The sequence below is a fragment of the Canis aureus genome, chromosome 16, assembly GCF_053574225.1.
Source record: "Canis aureus isolate CA01 chromosome 16, VMU_Caureus_v.1.0, whole genome shotgun sequence".
In the NCBI taxonomy this organism is placed as follows: Eukaryota; Metazoa; Chordata; class Mammalia; order Carnivora; family Canidae; genus Canis; species Canis aureus.
The window spans coordinates 37,976,486-37,998,840 of record NC_135626.1 but is presented as its reverse complement, the minus strand read 5'-3'; the positions used below and the strand labels follow the sequence as shown (position 1 = coordinate 37,998,840).

At 54.2% G+C, this 22,355-nt stretch overlaps 1 protein-coding gene and 1 long non-coding RNA gene across 6 annotated transcripts; one reads left to right on the top strand and one right to left on the bottom strand.

Moving 5' to 3' along the window:
• Window positions 1-1,239: 1,239 nt before the first annotated feature.
• LOC144286513 (uncharacterized) lies at window positions 1,240-2,067 on the bottom strand. The gene is made up of 2 exons (XR_013354543.1): window positions 1,928-2,067; window positions 1,240-1,722 (listed from the first exon to the last, which is right to left on the bottom strand). It is a non-coding gene; the product is annotated as an uncharacterized LOC144286513 (long non-coding RNA).
• A 168-nt stretch (window positions 2,068-2,235) lies between these two features.
• On the top strand, window positions 2,236-21,160 carry CACNB1 (calcium voltage-gated channel auxiliary subunit beta 1). Of its 5 annotated transcripts, none has more exons than XM_077853034.1 (14): window positions 2,237-2,502; window positions 4,969-5,055; window positions 8,094-8,213; window positions 9,479-9,601; window positions 10,139-10,275; window positions 10,494-10,570; window positions 10,981-11,135; window positions 12,235-12,315; window positions 12,753-12,811; window positions 12,999-13,108; window positions 13,301-13,452; window positions 16,797-16,892; window positions 17,280-17,465; window positions 19,318-21,160. In XM_077853034.1, the coding sequence occupies exons 1-14, from the start codon at window positions 2,419-2,421 to the stop codon at window positions 19,780-19,782; spliced, it is 1,932 nt and encodes a 643-aa protein (XP_077709160.1). In that variant the 5' UTR covers window positions 2,237-2,418; the 3' UTR covers window positions 19,783-21,160. The 5 variants fall into 5 exon arrangements, with proteins under 5 accessions (XP_077709165.1, XP_077709160.1, XP_077709163.1 ...); XM_077853035.1 differs by lacking the exon at window positions 10,981-11,135 and adding an exon at window positions 11,942-11,961 and having other exon boundaries at window positions 2,238-2,502; XM_077853039.1 differs by lacking the exon at window positions 19,318-21,160 and having other exon boundaries at window positions 2,236-2,502; window positions 17,280-17,675.
• Window positions 21,161-22,355: the final 1,195 nt, after the last annotated feature.

Sequence of the window (22,355 nt, the reverse complement as noted above, 5' to 3'; positions counted from 1 at the left end):
GAGACACACAGAGAGAGAGAGGCAGAGACACAGGCAGAGGGAGAAGCAGGCTCAGTGTGGAGAGCCCAATGTGGAACTCGATCCCAGGACCATGGGATCACGACCTGAGCCACACAGGCGCCCACCAAAGATATTTGTGTTTTTGCGCCACTCTGGTCCTTAATCTTATGGCGATTCAGTTTGTTCCTTTGTAAAGTGTACCTAATCCTCATATTTCTGTAATCCGTCATGAAAACCACATGTATTAACTTGCAAAAGAGAGCATTAAGACAAGCTTCTAGGTGACAGGAACCAGTCTCGTTGGGCTCACATGGAGCTTTGCATATATAATAAACACTTGAGAAATAGTGCATTGGCCGAGTAAATGAATAGCTGTCAAAGTTAAACAAAACAAAAAGATGGAATGACAGGGTCATCCATAGTTCTTTTCTCCTACTCTGAAACACCCAATGCAAAAACCCAAAGAGAATATTCTAGGGTTCAAGAGACTTAGATCTGAGTTCTGGGTCTAACTCTGCTTGGCTCTAGCTGAGCACCCATCTCTATCATCTGAACTTTCTTGGGGGCTAAATGCAGCTGAGGAAAGAGAGGAAGGGAAGCAAAACTTGCCACTTTTTCAAAACTACAGTTAGTGTGATCCTCATTTTATAGCTGAGAGAGGTGGCAAAAGTTGAAATTCCAGGTCTTTCTGACTTCAATATCTATGACTTCTCTGTCGTACCAAGCTTTCTTGTGCCCAAGGGACAGATCAAAACCCTGCTCAGTATTGGATCTGTTCATAGAACAATGCTGATGTGCTTTATTCTTACTCTCCCTCAATGTGATCAGAGAAACAGCTTAAGCTGCCCATCCATTTGTAGAACCCAGGGTGAGGAAAAGGAGTCAGTGTATCCATCCCACAGTCTCTCCTCTAGCAGGAGGAGACAGGAGGCTGGCCTTTATATTAGGGTCACTGAACCTGGGCAAATCTTCATTTTACTTCTCACCTCCCGTTTGAGGAGCAGGGTAAGGGGTAGGGTAGAGAGATAACAATTCCTCCTGCCATGAGAGACCTCTGCTCAGCACCTTGCAGCATCTCCAAACACCTGAGCAGTCCATCATTTGATTTCATTCTCCCTCATCCCCCTAAGAATCCCAGGTGACAAAGACTACAGTATCGGCAACCCCATTTTATAGGAGTGTAGTGACTTGTCCAGGACCACGTGACCAGAAAGAGCCTGAACCAAATTGACACCAGAGTTCCTTTCTTTCTTTTTTTCTTTTCTTTTTTTTTTTTTTTTTTAAAGTTATCTCTGTATCCAGGGTGGGGCTCAAACTCACCACCCTGAGATCAAGAGCCACATGCTCTATGGACTGAGCCAGGCAGGTGCCCCAATACCAGTTTTTGACAGAATGCCCTACTTTTCTCTCCATAGGTTGTGGTGAGTGGAGTCCAGGCTTTGGATATTTGTCCCCAAATTAAGGATGAAGGGGGGGCAGTTCTAGATCAAAAGTCACTAGATCCGATTTTAGCCACTCTTTCATCTCCCACATTTCTTCTTCTTCTCTCTTCCAAGAAACAGGGACCTTGCCTTCTGGAAGTGCCTGGGGGGGATATGAGGGACAAAGGCAGAAGGACTCCTGGGTCCCTGGGATTTCTGGTTGCTGTCTGTGTTGGAACTGCCTTTGGACATTCTCATCACCCCAGCATCAGCGTGAGCTTCAGCCTCCGAAGGCAGCGTCCTGCGGGAGGGACAGGGGCCTTTCTGTTTGGTTCAAGGCAGCCTGGGCCCACACCGGGGAGAAAGGAGTTAAAGCCGGGTCCCAGGATCAACGGGATTGGGAAGTTCCGGCGGCCCAAACTGGAGTGGAATGGGCCGACCTGTGAAGGGAGAGCGGTTTGGGACGGAACGGGGGGGGGGAGGGGGGGGGGCAATCCGCGCTTCACCTCCATCAGCGCTCAGCATCCACTAGTAAACCGCAGCCCCCGCCCCCAGCCCCAAGGCCGGGCTTCACTCCCCCCCCACGCCCCGCCGCAGGCGCTCTCGCCCGGGGCCAGTCCGAGGCCCGGCTCACCCCCTTCCAGGGCCGGGAGGGGCGTGCCTCCCTCCGGCCGCCCTCCCATTGTCTGCGCCGAGCGGGCGGAGGGGCTGCGGGGGGCGGGGCCGCGGCGGCGGCGGGAGGGCGGGCGGAGGGCGGGGCAGGTGGGAGCGGAGGGGGCGGGGGAGATGCTGAGCCCTCAGGGGCGGAGGAGGCGGCGGCGGCAGCGGAGGGAGCCGGAGGAGGGACGGGAGGCAGCGAGAGGGCAGCCGGCCGCCGGGCCAGGTGTCTGGAGCGGGCGCCGGCTGCGCTGCGCGGCTCTCGGTCCCGACGGCCTCTCTCATGCGCTGAGGGCGCCCGGCCGGGCCGGGCCGGCGGCGGGAGGAGAGGCTCCTCTCCATGGTCCAGAAGACCAGCATGTCCCGGAGCCCTTACCCGCCCTCCCAGGAGATCCCCATGGAGGTCTTCGACCCCAGCCCGCAGGTGAGATGTGGCGGCCGGGCCCGAGGGCAGGGGGCCGCTCCCGCGGACCCCGGGGGTCGGCTCGGGGACGCGGGCGAGAAGGAGTTATGCGCCCGGCGGCGAGGGGCGAGGGGCGCCTGCGCACCCCCGGCCCCTGCCGGTTAATGATTGATGGGCGCCTGGCCGGGAGTTGGGCTGCGGTTTCTCGGAGCGGGAGGGGGCGGTCGGGCCGCCTGTCACCACGCCTCGGCTCCCCCGCGGCAGGGTCCTCGCTGCTCGGGGTACCTGCTGCAGGGATTGAGAGTGGGGAATCCGGGGGCTGACGGAGGCTGGAGAGCGAGCTCGGGCAAAGGGGGCGACGCAGAGCACGCTCGGGGGCGCCAGGCGGGGGTGGGTGGGGCGGGGGTGGCCCTGGGAGCTGGCCGAGGCGGGGGTCAGGGCGGTGCCAGCAGGCCTTCGGAGCCGCAGACGCTGGCCTTCGAGGGTGGGGAAGGGGTCGGCCCCGGGCTAGGCCCCCATCCCGGCACCTCAGCTACATCCTGTTGGACCACCTTCCCTCTCCCAACACCCACGTTATCTTTCCCTCTCTCCCACCCCTCCCCTTCCCAGCCTTAGAAAACGCCTCCAAAGTTTGGAAAGTTGGATGGATGCCAACTCACTGTCTTGGAAGGGAGGAGGCTATGTTACCTGGGGTTTGGGGGGAGAGGGTGTCTGCCGCCCCACCCCCAGTCACACTTTTCCTGGAGTTATCCCCAGGAAGGGGCATTCTTGGGTATGGTGCATACCCACGGAGTGACAAGCAGAGTCTGGGGTGACTGGTCAGGGTCTGGGGTGGTCATGTCAAGGGATTTCTCTGGGACAAGGCCATTCTCCAATCTGGCAGCACCCCAAGGCTGGGATACCATTAACTCTTTTCTTGCTGTGACCAGCCTGGAGCAACTGTAACCACCATGATAATGTGGTTGATGAGCTTGGTGTGTGGGGGGGTCAGGTTAGACCTAAAAATACCTCCTTTCTCCACCCCAGGCCCCTTGGAGCCTGGGAGGCAGCTGACTGGGGCCTTCCTTTCAGCTGTCCCTTGTCTCTCTGGGTGCCACTCCCTTTTCCCATCCTGGGGGTGGTGGTGGTGGTGGTGGAGGATCCTTTTAAGTTTGTAGGGATCCTCAATCCTAGAGGTTGGAGATATGTCTGGTTTGAGAGAAGGGGGTGAGAGGGTGGATTTTTGAAGGGTTCCTGGGTACCTTTCTCTCCCATCTATCCATGCTCCTTGTATTCAGGTCTGAGGAACCAGAGTCCCCAGTCTGATCATGTCTTATCTAGCTTCTCTGGCAAAGAAACTCTAGGATTGAGTCTGGGGACAAGAGCGTGGAGGGCCTGAACCCTCATCTCCCACCCCATCTAGCTTCTCTGGCAGAGAAACTCTGGACTGGCCTGGGCCAAGTGTGTATGTGAGTTAGGGAGGGCGAGGAAGCAGTCCCCTTGATAGGTGGCCTGGGAACACCTGAATGTGTGGCTGCTCCAGAGGTCAGGTAGTGTTCACTCCACCCAAGCCAGGAGCCCAGTGTGACTGAGTGGGCCTACCCCAGGGACTTTGAGGGCTGTGTCCTAAGCTTCTCTTGGGGCAGGGCCAAGGGGTGTTATGACTGTTGCAGCTCGGTAGGTACCATGGGCACCAGGCATGCGCAGTGGCAGCTAAGGGTTAGAGAGTGGAAGCTTGATCCTTCTCCCCCTTTGGGGAGAGGTGTGACCACTGTGAGGATGAAGAGGGGGCTGAGAAACAGTCTTGCCAGGGTTGGGGGGCGGGGTGCTGTTAATTCCACCCCTCCCCCATGACACTAGGCTGGGTTGAGGTTAGATGTTTCCTTTCCAAATACAGTTCCATGCCCCCCCCCCCCACAATCCCCTCCCCTGAAATGTAGTTTTGGGTCTCCCAAGAACTGAGAGCTGCCACTCCCCTCCCCACTCTGCGGAAAAATGAAGGCAAGATTCAGGCTCAGGGAAAGCCAAGCTGGGCTCGGGTTGGTGATTCCCCTTCACTCTGGGGGCCACAGGCACACTCAACCCCCCTCTGCTCCAGCTGATGGGGAGAAGGAGGGGTCTTTCCCCAGCTCCCTCTGCCGTCCTCACACTGCAGGCAGCCTCTCCCTTCCCCCGAGGCCTCTGCAGCCTGCCCGGCATCTTAATTAGCTTTGCTGCCTAATGAGCTTCCAGCTTCTCAGCGCCTCCCTGTTCCCAGACTCTCTGGCTTGGTTTGGGGGTTTCATGTGTGTTTCCTAAGACTCTCTCCCACTGTCCCCCACCCAAGGGCTGTGGTCTGGGCCCTTCCTCCCCCTCAGGCTGTACCATCTCTAGAAGAAGATGGGGGGTGGGGCTCTTCGGATCAGGGAATGATATTCCCAAAGCCTGGCTGTAGCTTGGGGCCTGATGGGATGAGGGTTGGGAACGGCCCTTTCTGATTCCACTCTTGTCCCTTTCTGGCCTCTCCAGGGCAAATACAGCAAGAGGAAAGGGCGGTTCAAAAGGTCAGATGGGAGCACGTCCTCGGATACGACATCCAACAGTTTTGTCCGCCAGGTAATGGAGAGGCTGGGCTGAGATGAAGGAGGTGGCTGGTTGGTGGAGACCAGCATTGGTAGCTGAGTCTGAGGCTTTCTCCAGGTACCCTCCCCTGTGTCATTTGCCCCCTGCCTGGAACCATCCCATCACCCTTAGCCCGTGACCTCTCCGGCACGTACTGTCAGCCTGTACCCACTCCCTCAGCCCCCGCCCTGCCCCTCCCCCAGCTTCAGGCACCAGCCCCTGCTGCCTGCCTGCCTGCGTCATCTCATTCAGGGACAGCCTGGCCTGCCTCCTCCTAGCTTGCTTCAGGCTGTCACCCACTCCCCCTGCCGGCTGTCTGCTTCCATGTCCTCCCCCAGAACCTGTGACAGCGTGGGGTAGAGGCAGAGCCTAAGAAATGAGGAACCAGGTCCTTTGGGTCCCTGGAGCTTTGGTGAGGTATGGGTCAGGGAAACGCCCTCCTCATGTCCAGCTAACTGTTCTTAAATATGCTGAGAGAAGGTACGCTGGTTGGAGGAGGCCAGGGCAGGAGGAGGTTTTAGAGAGTAGCACCCCCGGCTGAAGGAGGCTGAATAGCTTTCTGGGGTCTTCTTTTCCCAGTCAGGAAGATGCCATTCTCCTCTCTGTTCTTAATGTCAACCCCAGGCCATCTCAGGCTCAGGGAGAGGCAGCCAGAGAGGCATGTGGTTGCTATGACTACAGAGCATCTCAACAAAACCTGGTACCCAAAAAAGGCGAGAGAGGCTTGGGATCAGACAAGGAAAGGGCGGATGCTGAAGAGGAAATGGGTAGGGCATATGAGAGCATAGGGCAGTAGGGAGGTCAGCCCCCCTTGGGCTGGAGAATGAGGATGGTGCCCGGCAGATCCACGGCAGATTGTGGAGTGAGGCCCTTTTTGATTCTTCTATCTCCACAACACTTGGCATATGTGAGCCCAGGCCTGACTTGAGAGGGTCAGACAAGGGCCCTTCATCCCAGCATCTTCTAAGTACATAGACAGGAAGATCTTTCTTCAGTCTTTTCCTCATCCCTCCTGTTGCAGGGCTGGGCCAGGGCCAGTGCTGGGAGGAATGACGCTGTGCTCCGTGTAACTCCTCTTGACAGGAAAGAGCCTTGGTTCCTCCATTGTTTGCCACCCCAGGGGGTCAGACCCCAGCCTCCAGTCCTTCCTCCTCTCAGTTCTGAGTTCTGACCCCCGTAGGTGGCAGGGAGTGGGGGAGCAGGCCTTGCCACATCTCTGAGCTAAATATACCCTAGCAGTTTGCACATGTAGCAACTCTGCTTGTAACCTGAGCCCCCTGGGGGAACAGGCAGTTTGGGCCACCCCCTAGGCCAGCAGGGCCAGGCACTGAGGGCGCTGTGATGGAGGCGCCCAGCCGGACCCTCGTAGTGGTGAGCTAGGGATGGGGTGGGAGTTGGGGTGGGTGGGAGTAGCCCCAAAGGGAAAGCTGATGGGGGGGCCCTTACTCCAGCCTGTTTCTTTGCCTCCTCACTCTTTCCCTGCTCCTGCCATTTCTGATATGTCCATGTCTGTGCATGTCTGTGTGTATGTGCGCACACGCCTGTGAGTGCGTGCGCCCACGGGTCCGTAAGGATCAGTAAATGCCTCTCCGCCATTCTGTCTCTGGGTCTGTTTCTCTGGCTCTCTGGGCATCTGTCTTCCTGATTTTTAGTGTTCTCGTCAGGAGGAGTGGAGAGTAGTGAATTAGCTGGTTTTCACTCTCGTCTCTTTTCCATCTTCCATTAGTGATCCCACCCCTACCCCAGGCTTGCACCTTCACAAGCCTCCCATTTTTGTGATTTGGCTGGGAAAGGAGTGAGCAACCTCGCTAGCTAATGAGCTAGCTAATGACGGGGCCCTCTGGGGGAGGTGGGACTTTGTTTTCCCTCTTTTCCTAGGTCTTCTCCATACCAAGCTAATGGGCATTCCTGGCTAAGTGACCCTTGCAGGGCCTCAGGAAAGAACCCCCACATGTCTGTAGTCGTGCTCCTTCTCCCTATCATCTCCTGCCCTTATAGCAACACCACCACATTTGTGTAGTCACATAATTTCACACCTCCTGGCTTCTGCCCTCATGTGCCGCACATTGTCAGGAACACTGACACCGAGGGTGCCCCCCGTCTGTGCCTGTGTGCACCTTTATGCATGTAGTCATGCAAACGCAACACATACCAGAGAACACACCCTCCTATACTCACTTGAAGTTTCACATCCAAGCATGTCCGTGAATAAGCATGTTCATTGACACTTTGGATCTTACACATATGCCTGCATCCCTGAAGGAGTTCTTGTGCTCCGGGATGGTCAGTGTGGTCAAAGCCAGCTTCCTGGCATAGCCAGACTCCTGGGCCTGCTTAGACCCTCGCAGCCAGCAGCCCTGGTATGGAGAGAGCCCTGCCCCATGTCCTGCTCTTAACTTGCCTCTTTTGCCTGCACTACCCTAGGAATCTTATGTTCTCTTTAGGATCTTGTGAGAGCCTGAGGGTTGGGGCTCCTCTGATTCTGGCCAAGGAAGTAGTATTCTATCTTCCCTCACCTTTGAGCAAAAGATAGCAAAACTTTTGGTGGCCGCATCATGCAGAGCAGGCTGCCCACTGCCAACAGCACAGAGAACTCAGGCCTCTGCTGGTGACTGCCATCCCCGGAAGGACTCTGGGCTTCTTCCGAATCTATCTCAGCTGGTGCTGGGGGCAGGGAGGGAAGGAGGAACAGGGAGTGGAGCCTCGTCCCCTGGCACTCCTCCCCTGCGTTGTGCCCCTATCAGGTTCCCCCACACACACACCCCTCCCTCGGGCCCCAGGCAGCTGTCCTTGGACCTGCTTTAACCCCCTGCTTGCTGCTGTCACCCTTCCTAGGGCCACAGTTTTCCCAGGGGCCTGCCAATCTCAGTCCCTGGCTCCTCTCATCTCATACCACCTTTTCCTAGCCTGTGTGGCATCACACTAGGCTGGCTGGAGCTCGAGACATCCATGATGGGTGGTACCTCTGTGCCTTCCGAGGCCCAGGAACTGAGAGGCAGTGCAGGCCCTGAGCCAGCCTGGTTCATTTTCAGGGCTCGGCGGAGTCCTACACCAGCCGACCATCGGACTCTGACGTGTCTCTGGAGGAGGACCGGGAAGCCCTAAGGAAAGAGGCAGAGCGCCAAGCATTAGCCCAGCTCGAGAAAGCTAAGGTGAGAAATAGAGAGTCGAGGGGCTGTGCTGGCACTATTTCCCCCCATTCCCAAGCCTTAGAGATGGCCTGGACAGACCCAGGGACTAGTCTTGACCCAGGCACTCCTCAGCTGGTGTACCCCAGGGCCTCGATGCGCCTCTGTCTTATAGCTGTAAAATGCGGGCTATACTATTTGCCTTCTTATATAGTGTAATAAGTACTTAATAGTGTTGCCACACATAATAGGAACTTGAGACTACTTCTTTCTGGAATCAAATGTCCTGGGCTGACCCTCATTAGCCGTCTGATTTCAGGCGAGCCACTTAACCTTTTTGAACTTTAGTCTCGTCATTCATTAAAATGAAGATAGTAATAGTAGTTAAATTTTTTTATTTTTTAAGATTTTATTTAAAATTTTTTTTAAGTAATTGCTACACTCAACATGGGGCTTGAACTCCCAGCCCTGGGATCAAGAGTCGCATGCTCCACCAACTGATCGTGCCAGATGCCCCTAGTAGTTAACTTCCTAAGATTTTTGTGATGAATAAATGAGGTAATGTTTGTAAAATATGTCACATGGTACTTAGCACAGTAAACCATAGCTGCTGTTATTTTTTTTTAAGATTATATTTATTTGAGACATAGCAAGAGAGAGAGAGAGCATGAGCAGGGGGAGAGGGAGAAGCAGACTCCCCACTGAGCAGGGAACCCCAAAATGAGGCTCGAACCCAGGACCCTGGGATCATGACCTGAGTCAAAGGCAGCACTTAACTGACTGAGCCACCCAGACGCTCTGCTGTCATTATTATTATTATTATTATTACTAATATTCTTTCTGGGTGTTACTCCAGGCTAATACTTACCATCCTCAGTGGCCCCCTCCATCTTGAGAAGGCTGAATTCTATTGTTTTTTATTTTATTTTATTTTATTTTTATTTTTTTTAATTTTATTTATTTATGATAGTCACAAAGAGAGAGAGAGAGAGGCAGAGACACAGGCAGAGGGAGAAGCAGGCTCCATGCACCGGGAGCCTGACGTGGGACTCGATCCCGGGTCTCCAGGATCGCGCCCTGGGCCAAAGGCAGGCGCCAAACCGCTGTGCCACCCAGGGATCCCCTCTATTGTTTTTTATTGTAAAATTTAATGCACATACAGGAAAACTACTTAAATCATTCAGTATACTTGTTAATGATCAACAAAACAAACCTTCACATCATCCTTACCCCAGGATGGTACATCTTGACTTAACCCTCTGGTTGTCATTCTCCCTGTTCACCTCTAGACCAAGCCGGTGGCATTTGCTGTGCGGACAAATGTCGGCTACAACCCATCTCCAGGGGATGAAGTGCCAGTGCAGGGAGTGGCCATCACCTTTGAGCCCAAGGACTTTCTGCACATCAAAGAGGTGGAGTGAGCGCTTCATATCTGGAAGGAGGGCAGGGTAGTGGGCATCAGGAGAGGGACAGCCAGAGCTCTAGTGGAAAAAGACTTCTGAACCCAACAGAGCTTGGCTGAATCTGCTGTATGACCTTAGACAAATCTCTACCTCCCTGAGCCTCTCTGATTTGCGTTGGTAAATGCGGTGGCAATGCCTAGGTCACACGGTTGTTGAGAGGGTTTGTGATGAGATGTGTCAGTGGAGCGGCAGTGTGTGGGCATATGTGGGTGTCAGCTTCCTTTCCTCTTGCTATCTTTCCAGAGGAGGGTGGGTGCATGGTGGGACAGGGATGTGCTGGGGCTGGGGTGGTCCATGGCCCAAGAGAACTCAGGTCATGAAGTTGTTCTGAGAACTGGGGGCTGTGCCAGGGGCTGGCTCTTTGAAGGTGCCACCCCCTGGGCAGCTTGGCAGGTCCCTGGTGGTTTCTCCCAAGGGCGGCTGCTGGCTTGCCCCTCCAACCTCTCTCTTGCTCTCTTCCACCTCACCTGCTATTGCTGTTTGCAGAAATATAATAATGACTGGTGGATTGGGCGACTGGTGAAGGAGGGCTGTGAGGTTGGCTTCATCCCCAGCCCTGTCAAGCTGGACAGCCTGCGCCTCCTGCAGGAACAGAAGCTGCGTCAGAATCGCCTCAGCTCCAGGTGTCTAGCTGGGGAACGCCGAGAGACCATCTAGTTGGGACTGGGCCTCAAGGATTGACCCGTTCGTTGCCCTGAGGGCCCAGCCTCCTGTGATGTCACCAGTGGGGCTGGAGAATTTCCAGGAGAGTGGGGGGCAGGCAGCAAGTGAGAGAACAGGCTTCCCCCACCTCACGCCCACCCCTCTGCTCACAGCTCCATTTGCCTCTCTGCCCACACAGCAAATCAGGTGACAACTCCAGCTCCAGCCTAGGAGACGTGGTGACTGGCACCCGCCGCCCCACACCCCCTGCCAGTGGTAAGAGCTGCTGCCACCTTAGGGAACCGTGGGGTGGGGGTGGGGGGGTGGCTCCTGGGTGGGGTCGTCTCCCCACTGCCTGTCCCCTCCTTTCCCTGCAGTAGGGGGCACCCCAGTCCTGAGTCCTTCAAACACATCCAGCGGTACCCCCTCCGTGAAGAGTAGGATACCCCACAAGCTGGGCCTGTCAGCGCCCATTCTCTCATGTCTCTCCTTCCCGTTTCTTTGGTAGCTCCATCTCTCTGCCTGACTCCCCTGCCCCACCCCCATTCATTTCTCCTGGCTCTGTTCCATTCACCTCTTCTTCTTTCTTTTTCCCCCATCCCATCCCTGCCTTCTGTACTTGTGTCTCCATGTCCATCCCACTCCTCCCCACCTCGCCTCCCTCCTCTCTCCTGACTGCGGTCCAGGTAATGAGATGACTAACTTAGCCTTTGAACTAGACCCCCTAGAGCTAGACGACGAGGAGGCAGAGCTCGGGGAGCAGAGCGGCTCTGCCAAGACTAGTGTTAGCAGTGTCACCACCCCGCCACCCCATGGCAAACGCATCCCCTTCTTCAAGAAGGTAATTCTTGCTGGGCTCTGGCAAAAGGGCAGAGGGTCAGGGCCCAGCTTTTTGGCAGGGGGAGGGGCTGGAAAGGATTCGGATGCGGTACCGGCCAGATTCCATGGGGAGTAGGGCCTCCTGCCAAGGAGCGGGGAGGGTGGAATGGCAAGAATGGGCACATCCAGCTCCGCACACAGCCGTGCTCTGGCCCACCCCCAGGAAGGGATGTTTCTTGCAATCGAAGCACCCCTTCCCTTGGAAGGTCATACCCCCTTACCCCACCACCCCTGGAAGCAGGGTCTGGTGATGATGAAGCTGAGATAATCCATGTTTGCCCTCCACTCCTGCCTATGATGGGAAGAGTGGAATGGAGACCCTTCTTTGTCCTTCTTGGACTCCATGGGGCTAGGGTGGGCACGGGGTCTACTGGCTGCACTGTAGGACAATGTAAGGAGCCCTTCAAACCAACAGGTTGGACTGCACTAGGGGCAGGAGATGGGCACCAAATTAGGGGCTGTCACCCTACTCAGATCTTTCTCAAGACCCAGAAAGGGGAAGGGTATGTCCAAATAGTCCCAAGTTCACTGGACTGACAGTCCTTCTCCCAGGCCTGGTCTAGGGCCATCTCTGGCTCCCCCTTGGCATGGGGTCCCGTCCCTTCTTTCTGGCTCTGTCTGTCACTAACACGCATGCCCTGTTATCTCTCCTCGTCCGTCCGCTCTCCCTCCCTCTCTTGTCCTGGCTCCTTCCTTGCCCTCTGCCCCTGCCTGGGTGCCCTTCCCTCTCTCCCCTGCCTCCCCACTCTTGGCAATCTCTGGACCCAGCCAAACAGAAGCAGAAGTCGGTGAGTATCACAGCTTTCTGTGTCCCCCTCTGCACCACCTGGGATGAGCTAGTGGGACCTTCTAACACCCATTCTTGTGCCCTCCCCACCCATCCCCCACTTCCCTCACCCTTCCTGGTTCTCCTTGGCCATCCCTCCCCACCCTGACCTCGACCCCCACATCTGGGCTCTGGGAACAAGGGAGGAAAGGGTGCATGGGGGAGCCTGGAGGCTGCAGAAGAGGAGCTAATGCCATCTCCACTCTGGGGTTTCCCCTCCCTGCTTCCCCCTCAGACAGAGCATGTGCCCCCCTATGACGTGGTACCTTCCATGAGGCCCATCATCCTGGTGGGACCGTCGCTCAAGGGCTATGAGGTAGGAGCCCCTAGAGGGGAGTGGACCCAGAGGGGCCCAGGCCTCTAGACAGATGCTACGGAAAGTTTCAGACCCCAGGGAGATCTCCTGGAAGGGCCCAGATTCACAGAGTATCTCCCTAGAGGGCTGCAGACCTTCAGAGAAGCCCCCCAGAGGAGCCTGACCCACAGGGAGACTTACTCAGAAGGGTCCAGTCCCCCTCCCCCAAGATACCCCCAGAAGGGTCCTCCCAGAGAATCTATTTTTGGAATCAGAGACCCCATTGGAGGCTCCTCAGACCCAGAAGGAACACTGTACCTCTTCTAGGGGTCCATTTATCTCGGGAATTAAAGAAAATGGAATATAAGGATGTAAATACTTGGCAACCTACTCTTCTTGAGTGGCTTTAAATATCTGACCGTTCCCCCCCCACCCCCTCCCCCACCCCTCAACCTCAGGTTACAGACATGATGCAGAAAGCTTTATTTGACTTCCTGAAGCATCGATTTGATGGCAGGTGAGACCTTGGGAGCTGGCTCCCCAATCCAACTGTGATCCTCTGCTGCTAGGGATGGGCTGGGTGGCCTGAATGATGATCCTGGGCCTCCATGGACCGAGGGCTAGGAGGCAGCCCTGGAGCCTGGGGAGTGGACAGAGCATTCAAGCCCACCCTGACCCCTCAATCCCCTTGCCCCATCCCTCAGGATTTCTATCACTCGTGTGACGGCAGACATTTCTCTGGCTAAGCGCTCAGTCCTCAATAACCCCAGCAAACACATCATCATTGAGCGCTCCAACACACGCTCCAGCCTAGGTGAGCCCACCCTTCATCCCCCCCACCCCCACCCCCACTTCTGGGCCCAGAAGTGTGTGTGTGTGTGTGTGTGTGTGTGTGTGTGTGTGTGTCTGGGGGGGTGGGGGGACGAACTCCAGAAGTGTGTGATTGTCCACTGCCTCTTGGGGAGACTCCCCACGTTCCCCCTTCCCCATGACTCGTGTCCCCCAGCTGAGGTGCAGAGCGAGATCGAGCGAATCTTCGAGCTGGCCCGAACCCTTCAGTTGGTTGCCCTGGATGCTGACACCATCAACCACCCAGCCCAGCTCTCCAAGACCTCCCTGGCTCCCATCATTGTTTACATCAAGATCACCTCTCCAAAGGTGGGTGCAGGAGCCTGACCCTAGTGGGGACAGGAGTGCTGGAGTTGGGTGGCCTGTATTTAAATCTTAGCAACTGCTTATTAACTGTGTGACCGAATCTCCCTGAGTCTTATTTTCCTTCTCTGTAAAACTCTATCAAATGGACATTGTGAAGATTGAACCTAATGTGAATGCTTAGCACTTAGCCAAAGGTCTGGTATCATGTGCCTCATCATGTCTTAGCTAGTATAAATATCATTATTAGGGTCATGCAGGCCAGCCCCCTGGCTCCGCTCTGCTTGACCCTTGGTCCAGAAAAGTGAAATAATTCTGTGCTTTTTTTGTCGCAGTGTCACCCAACTACTTGGCAGTTGGGAGGTCTTTTCTGTCATTTGATTTTGTCCCTTTTTGCTGCACTGTCCTCGCTTGGACCTTGACAGAGACTAATCGGTAGGAAGACTGATTTACTTCTTTTTTTTTTTTTTTTTAAACTTTTATTTATTTATGATAGGCACACAGTGAGAGAGAGAGAGAGAGGCAGAGACACAGGCAGAGGGAGAAGCAGGCTCCATGCACCGGGAGCCCGACGTGGGATTCGATCCCGGGTCTCCAGGACCGCGCCCTGGGCCAAAGGCAGGCGCCAAACCGCTGCGCCACCCAGGGATCCCTACTTCTTTTTTACACACAGCTCTATGAGTTTTCCCTCCTTGACGTTAGTGGAGGTTTGAGGAATATGGAGGGAGAGTTTAGGGGAAGGATTTAAAGTGAGAAGACAGGGATCCCTGGGTGGCTCGGCAGTTTTGCGCCTGCCTTTGGCCCAGGGCGCAATCTTGGAGTCCCGGGATCGAGTCCCAAGTCGGGCTCCCAGCATGGAGCCTGCTTCTCCCTCCTCCTGTGTCTCTGCCTCTCTCTCTATGTCTATCATAAATAAATAAATCTTAAAAAAAATAAAAATAAAAAAATAAAGTGAGAAGACAGCCCTGGGTTCCAGCGTTTGCTTTGGTTGATTTAGTCATTCATTAAATTTTGTTTGATGGTGGTTTTGTTACTGAGCTTGGGATATTTGCAGGATTTATTTAGCCTCTGAGCCTCAATGTCTTCACCTATAAAATGGGCATCCAGGGGCACCTGTGGGTGGCTCAGAGGTTGAGCGTCTGCCTTTAGCTCAGGTCATGATCCCTGCAGGGAGCCTGCTTCTCCCTCTGCCTATGTCTCTGCCTCTTTCTCTGTGTCTCTCATGAATAAACAAACAAATAAATAAAATGGGCATCCAGATCCCTCCCTTGTTATTGTTGAAAGGATTTGAGGTAATGATGTAAAGAGCCCAGAGTTCTCTCTAATTCATGATGGACAACTGAGGGTGGTAACTGTTACCATTTCGTGGACATACCCTATGAGCGGAGCACCCAGTTACCCTAACGTTTCTGAGTCCTGAGTTTCTAATGAGTGGAAAGAGGATGATAGGATGGAAGTACTTCCTGGGGTGGTTGAAAGGATCAAAGGAGATAATGGATATGAAAACACTTTGTGAGCTGGAAAGTAACAGATACTTCTGTTTCTCCCAGGGGCACTGGCTGAGGTATGGGGTGGGGACTCTGAAGCTAGAGTGTCTGCAGAGTTAATGCAGCAGTCCTGCTACTCCCCAGCTCTGTGCTCCTTTGGCAAGTCACCTAACTCTTCTGTGCCCATTTCCAAACCTGCAAAATAGAGGTCCTCACATGGTGGTTGTGAGGGTTAAATAGATGAATTAATCGTGCAAAGTGCCTAGGACCTACTAAGCAATATAGACTTTTTTTTTTTTTTTTAAGATTTTTGTTTTGAAATAGTTCCAAATCTAGAGAAGAGTTCCCAGAATGGTACCAAGAACTGCCATTCTTTGAATGCCCTTCACTCAGATTCACTAAAATTTATTTATTTATTTATTTTAGAAGATTTTATTTATTTATTCATGAGAAACAGGAGAGAGAGAGAGGCAGAGACACAGGCAGAAGGAGAAGCAGGCTCCATGTAGGGAGCCTGACGCAGGACTCAATCTTGGGTCTCCAGGATTACATCCTGGGCGAAGGTGGCGTTAAACCGCTGAGCCACCCGGGCTGCCCAGATTCACTAATTTTTAGCAGCTTTATTGAGATAATTCACACACCATTCAATACAGCCACTTAAAGTTTATTGTTCAGTTTTCTTCATTCACTAATTTTGAATATTTTGCCACATTTATTTTATCTTCATGTATTATGTATATGTGTATATGTACTTTTTTTTTCTGAATCATTTGAGAATAGGTTGTAGATATCATGTCTTGATTGCTAAATACTTCAACGTCTTAAGAACAAGGACGTTTAGCTATATAATGACCGTAGAGTTGCCAAACTCAGTAGTCCTTCATTTTTCATCAGTTGTCCCAATGATGGCCTTTATGGCAATTTCTCCCTCAATCCAGGATCAGTGTTACATTTAATTGCTTTATCTCTTTAGCATTCCTTTTTTTTTTTTTTAATATTTATTTGAGAGAGTATGTGTGAGCACATGAGTAGGGGGAGGGGCTGAGAAAGAGGGAGAAACAGACTCCCCGCTGAGGGGCGGGGGGGGGGGGCTCGTCCCAGGACCCTGAGATCATGACCTGAGCCCAAGGCAGACGCTTAACCGAGTGAGCCTCCCAGGTACCCTTCTTTTTAGGATTTTTATTTCTTTCTTGGATTTTTCTGACACTGATGTTTTTTAAGAGTACAGACCACTGATTTTGTAGACTGTTCCTCAAGCTGGGTTTGCTTGATATTTCCTTGTGTGAGGCTGAGGCTTTTTGTTGGTGGTAGAAATATCACCAAAGCGACGGTATCTTTCTGAGGGTGTTGTATCAGGAGACATGCGGTGTCTCTTGTGTTGTTGGTGATGTTACCTTTGATCACTTAGTTAAGGTCATGGCTTTCTGTTTAGCTATTATTACCATTGTCATTATTGCTATGGAGTTGAAAATAATAATAGTGGCGACCTCATGAGGTTATTGTCAGGACTAAATGATCTGATCATGTGGAAACCACAGAATAGTGGCTGTTGGCAGCAAGTGTCCTATCAAAGATGGCTGTTGCTGTTCATATGGGGCTGCCAGTCTGGAGAGTGAAGCCTTTAAAGAAGGTGAGAGGGATCAGGAAGGCAAATCACTGCTTTTCAAATAGCCACTTCACAGGAAAGGCTGGCATGAGTCTGGGAGAGAGCCTGAGCATTGTGGAAGGATGGACGCAGGACTGGTAGGTCATTTCAGAAGATGTGGCCGGGCCTGAGAGTCATCTGGCTCCAACCAGGCCCTACTTGTCTGACTTGGAACATGGCACAGTCCCTCCAGCTCCTCCCCTCTCCCCCCAAACTAGGTACTTCAGAGGCTCATCAAATCCCGAGGGAAGTCTCAGTCCAAACACCTCAACGTCCAAATAGCGGCCTCAGAGAAGCTGGCGCAGTGTCCCCCCGTGAGTGCTCAGACCCTGGGAAAGGGAGGAATTTTGGGTTCTCCTGTTTCCTCTGACTTGCATGAGAGACAGAGTGGCCAGGAGCACCGGGGTGGGGTCAATGGGTGCCAACTGTTCTTCTGGGAAAAGAGTCCCGGAAGGCCTGCTTCCCGGTGGGGAGTCAAGGCGGCCTCCAGCCCTGGAGACTCAGACTGTCTGGGTGCCAAGACCTTTTGTAGTTCTGCCAATGTACATATCTGAGAGTCCTCCTCTTTCTGGAAGTCTAGAGGTTTCTTTTTAACTTTGTCCTTCAACCCTTTGACTCCACCCACTGCACCCAGGCCACACCCTTACCCCCTTGATCACGCCCAGCTCATCCCAGCCCTGCCCCTAACCCCGCCTCCGCAGGAAATGTTTGACATCATTCTGGACGAGAACCAATTGGAGGATGCCTGCGAGCACTTGGCCGAATACTTGGAAGCCTATTGGAAGGCCACACACCCGCCCAGCAGCACTCCGCCCAATCCGCTGCTGAATCGTACCATGGCTACTGCAGCTTTGGCCTCCAGCCCTGCCCCTGTCTCCAACCTCCAGGTACAGGTGCTCACCTCCCTCAGGAGAAATCTCAGCTTCTGGGGCGGGCTGGAGGCCTCGCAGCGGGCCAGGTCCGTGCCCCAGCAGCAGGAGCACGCCATGTAGGTGTCCTACCTGTTTCCCCTCCTGCCCAAGGCTCGGAACTGGAGCTCAGGGAACACGGGGAAGGAAGGGAAGAGCTTTATTTTGTAAAAAATGTGGTGAGTGGCAGCTTCTGGTGTCTGTGGTTTTTGATGGGATTGGGGCTGGCTGGTGGTGCCTTCCTGGGCCTGGTCTCATAGGACTACACCTGCTGCCTTAGGGGCTTCTGGCTATGAGGCCTGATTCGGGCCTTATAAGACAAATAATTAGGAAGAAAACATAAGGAAGACTGATATTTTCATGCACTGGACTCCACACCCATTAGTTTATTTACTTTTTTATGTTCATTTTTTTTTAAAGTAATCTCTATACCTGATGTGGGGCTGGAACTCGTGACCCCAGGATCAAGAGTTGCATGCTCTACCAACTGAGCCAGCCACGTGCCCCCTTACCCAATATTTTAGACTCAACAGAGCAAGGGCCGTCTGACCCAGGCAATCCCACAGAGCAGGGCCATTAAACCCAGAGAGACTGTCCCTTCTCTTAGAGCCCTAATCCTGGGAGTTTCCCTCAGAGGGTACCCAGGATGAAGCATCTTCTATGAATTGATGCCCTACCTTCCATCCCTCTCCCAGTGAAACAGATTCCAGGAAAGGCCCTTCTATGGGTGCCCTGCCCTGGCAGCTGCTTCCCATCTCTGAGTTCACACCATTAAGTATTTGGTTCTAGATAAGAGCCGGGAGAAAGCCATGAAGTCATTCTAAGACCGTTGCTTTTCAGGTTTGTTTTCAGTAACAGAGCTCATTTGTTCATTGAAACCTCTAAGGAAGCCCAGTATATAAAGTGTCCTTGCTCTGCTCAGAGGGAGCTGGTGGCTTGGCTTCCATTTCACCTCCATAGGGACCCCTGAAGCACTTTTGTGCCCTTTCCGCGACCTCAGGTCTCCAGGGAACAGCTTGGAAACTGCTGGTTTAATCCTCATCATACCACCACAGAGAAACTGGGCCATAGAGAGGAGAGTCATTTGCTCAGGGTCAGACAGCTTGAAGTGGCAGGGGATGGGACTTGAACTCAGGCCTTCTGGCACCCCACCCAGCCTCCCCATGATGGCAGTGACCATCAGATCAGCTTTATGTGGCATTCGGTGCTGAGAATGTTGGGCCACCTCATTGTCTCTGGGGAGAGGGTGGTGGTGATGGGGGTGGAGACCCATCAGCTTTCCCCAGCCTGCGGCTTTGATTTTTTGCTGGGGGCAGGAGAGGAATCTTATCAACCTGGGGAATGGATGGGGGAAGTATGGGGCTCTGGAAACCTATGATAGGGTCTGGTTTGGGTTGAAGGAGTGGGGGTTAGTGAGCTCTAGCTGAAATCCCCCTAGTATATTTGGAAAACTGGGGCAGTGACTAACCCAATCAACCGCTAATGAGGTGTTAATGATGATAGTGCCCAAGACAGCATTAATGACGTGCATTGAGGAAGCAATGACTAATTATTCATGGGCTCTCTGCCATGATTACTGGAAGAGTTCATGCCTCCTCATGCCTTATGAAGGATGGGTGCCTCCTGTCCCAATAGAGGAGCAAATGCCCTGAGGTCTGTCCTCTGGCTGGGCCATAGAGCCATTTGGCAGGCTGCCCATCCCCTAGAGCCAGCACCCACCTCCTTTAGCCAGACTGGGTGTCTTGGTGCCATCACTAACCTGCCTTGCTTTGTTGTGTCTTTCTCACCCCTGCCTGACCTGCATGGTGTGTGCTGTCCATCTGCTAACCAGGGACCCTACCTTGCTTCCGGGGACCAGTCGCTGGAGCGGGCCACCGGGGAGCACGCCAGCGTGCACGAGTACCCCGGGGAGCTGGGCCAGCCCCCAGGCCTTTACCCCAGCAGCCACCCACCAGGCCGGGTGGGCACCCTGCGGGCACTGTCTCGCCAAGACACGTTTGATGCCGACACCCCTGGCAACCGAAACTCTGCCTACACGGAGCTGGGAGACTCATGTGTGGACATGGAAACTGACCCCTCCGAGGGGCCAGGGCTTGGAGACCCTGCAGGGGGCAGCACCCCGCCCGCCCGACAGGGATCCTGGGAGGATGAGGAAGAAGACTACGAAGAAGAGCTGACCGACAACCGGAACCGTGGCCGGAATAAGGCCCGCTACTGCGCAGAGGGCGGGGGTCCAGTTTTGGGGCGCAACAAGAATGAGCTGGAAGGCTGGGGGCGAGGTGTCTATATCCGCTGAGAAGCAGGGTCCACGCAGTGGGGGGAAGGGCTCTGAGCCCTGGGAGGGGAGGGACCAAGGGGCTCACCACCAGGGATGTATCTTTCCTCCAGGGGGCACTGTCTCCCTCTCAGATGCCTTTGCTCGATGTTGGGGGGTTTCTTTGGTGGTAGCATCCCAGCTCTTGGGATTCCCTTAAGCCTCAGCTGTAGGTTTTCACTTAACCTGCTGTGGATGGATCGGGGGATGCCCACCTTTCTGCAGTGTCCCTTTCTCACACGTCAGGGGGCGCTCTCCCCTCGCTCCCAGAGAAAAGGTGCACTTCCTTAACTCTTTCTACTTGGGGCTCTAAATAAGGGTCCTAAATGGGGTAGCCCTTTCTTTTCCCCACCTGGAGTATTTGGGAAGGGTGAGGGGGCTTTTCCTGGAGAGGGAGACCACAGACTTTCCCATGAGGGCTCTCTTCCCCAAACCCCAGATCCAGGCTCCTTCACCATGCCTATCCCTCTCCCAGCTTTCTGGCAGCATTGTCTGGTGGGTGAAAGGTGTAGACTGGAAGCCCCATGGGGATTGTCTTGGGGAGCAGTCTGAATGGACAGCGGCAGGCATCAAATGGAGTGCCTGCTCTCTGGAGGTACTGCTACCCACCTCACCACTTTCATGCCTCGGCCTTCGCCTACCCCAGGAATGAGCTTTGCCTATGATGTCCCTTGCCTACTGCCATCAGAAGAGGGGGCCCCTCTGTGTCTGAGCCCCCCAGTGTCTGAGCCCCCCACCCCTTTTCACTTGGGTGTGGCACCCATGGAACACTCTCCGCCTCATTTTGAAACCAAAAAACTGCCCCTTCACTGTCACCGGGAGGCCCCGGGGGAGAGGCCCTGCGGGTTGGTGCCCAAGAGGCGATCAACACCCCGGGGGGTTGCCTTGGGACCTCGGATCTCCCCTGGGGGGCTTGGCTGCTGCTGCTGCTCTGTATTTGCCTCTTGTGATCCCATCCTTTACCCCTGTCCACTTCCCCCAGGAGAGGCCTTGGTCCCTCCTCTGCCCACCTCCCTCCTGAGTGTTCCTCTGCCTAGCATCCTTACAGCCCAGCAGCCCTGCCCCTCCCCAGCACCCAGCTGGGCCAGAGAGAGCCGACTGTGCCAACGAGGACTGGGCCCTGCCCAGCTGCCCGCCTCAGGGACGGGCACCTCATGCCCGTCTCGCCACCTCCTGTGCCAATGTTGTCCCACCCCCCGCCGGGGGTGGGGTGCAGCTTCCACTTACCGGTTAGAAGACACCACTGCCCAACCTTTCCCCCTCCCTGTCTGGTGTCCTGTGCCCCTACCTGTCTGTCTGTCCGTCTGTACCCCCCTAGAAGTATTTTGCCACATATAAAACCGCCGTCCTGTCCTTTGCAGCCGCCTCCTGAGCCTGCTTCCTTGTTCCTGCCACCTGGTTGCCAGCCTGGGCATGTGGGAGCTGCCTACGTGTGGGGGAGTGTGAAGGGGTGGGTGCACAGAGAAGCTGGGTTCCAAGTTGTTTATTCAACAGGAGAAATAGTGCTTTGTTTTGCAGCTCTCTGATGCATTACGGTCAAGCTTGATGGGAGCTGTGTGGCCAGTTTCAGCTGCAGCTTCCCATTCAGCCCCAAGTCCTCCCCGTTTCCCCAGAGGTTAAGCCAGAAAAGATAGCCAACGTGGAGAAATGGGGTGTCAGAGGCATTATTCAGTGGGTGAGATCCAGACTCACTGGCACAATGTCTTAAAGACGTGTGCTTGTTTTTTGGCTCCTGTGGCCCCGCTCGTGCCTGATACCTCCTAAGAGAGTGGCTGAGCTCCTTCTGGCTCCTTCCATTGATGCCCCTGATAGCCAGCTTTATGGAACCCAAGAGGTCTACTAGGGGGATGGTCAGAGAATGTGGGATCCCTCAGCCCCAGCCTAAGAACATCAAGAGTGAGAAAGTCAGCCGGTGACTGTCAATTCCTGTCATCACTAGCTGGCAGGATGTGGACCCCTGGCAGTTGTCACTGTTGTCACCTCTATTGTGCCTCACAGGGCACTCAAACCATTACTCTCCTGGTTATTTCTGGGGTGGTGGACCTGGATGACTAGAGCTCCTGGGTCCCTCACCTGAATGCTTCTGCCAAAAAGGGTGTGGGTGTGGTGTGGTGTGTAAAGGGCAACAGACATCTAGACCTTCCAGGTGAGGGGTTAGCGGACCCAAGAAAAGGAACTAGGTAGGCCCAAGGCCTCAGGCATTTGATGGCAAAGACTACTGGAATTGGAGTCCAGTCTCTGCCTCCCAGTCTAGCATTCTTAGCCCACTGCCTTTCAGTAGAATGAACCCTTTAATCCCGTGTTTACTAGTTGAGCATTTATTGAGCACCTACCACGTACTAGGCATAAGTCCAAAAGGCAGCCACAGACAACTTAGGACAGCACAGAGACCTCTCTTGCTGTGAGCAGCCCTGGGTCCTGCAGGAACCTGGAAGAAGGGGAATTCCCTTAACCTGAGGAGGCCAGGAGAGGCTTCTTGGAGGAGGTGAGGCTTGAGTGGAGTCTAGAAGGCTGGTTAGTAGTTAACCTGGGGGGAAGTGTTGAAGACAAAGGAA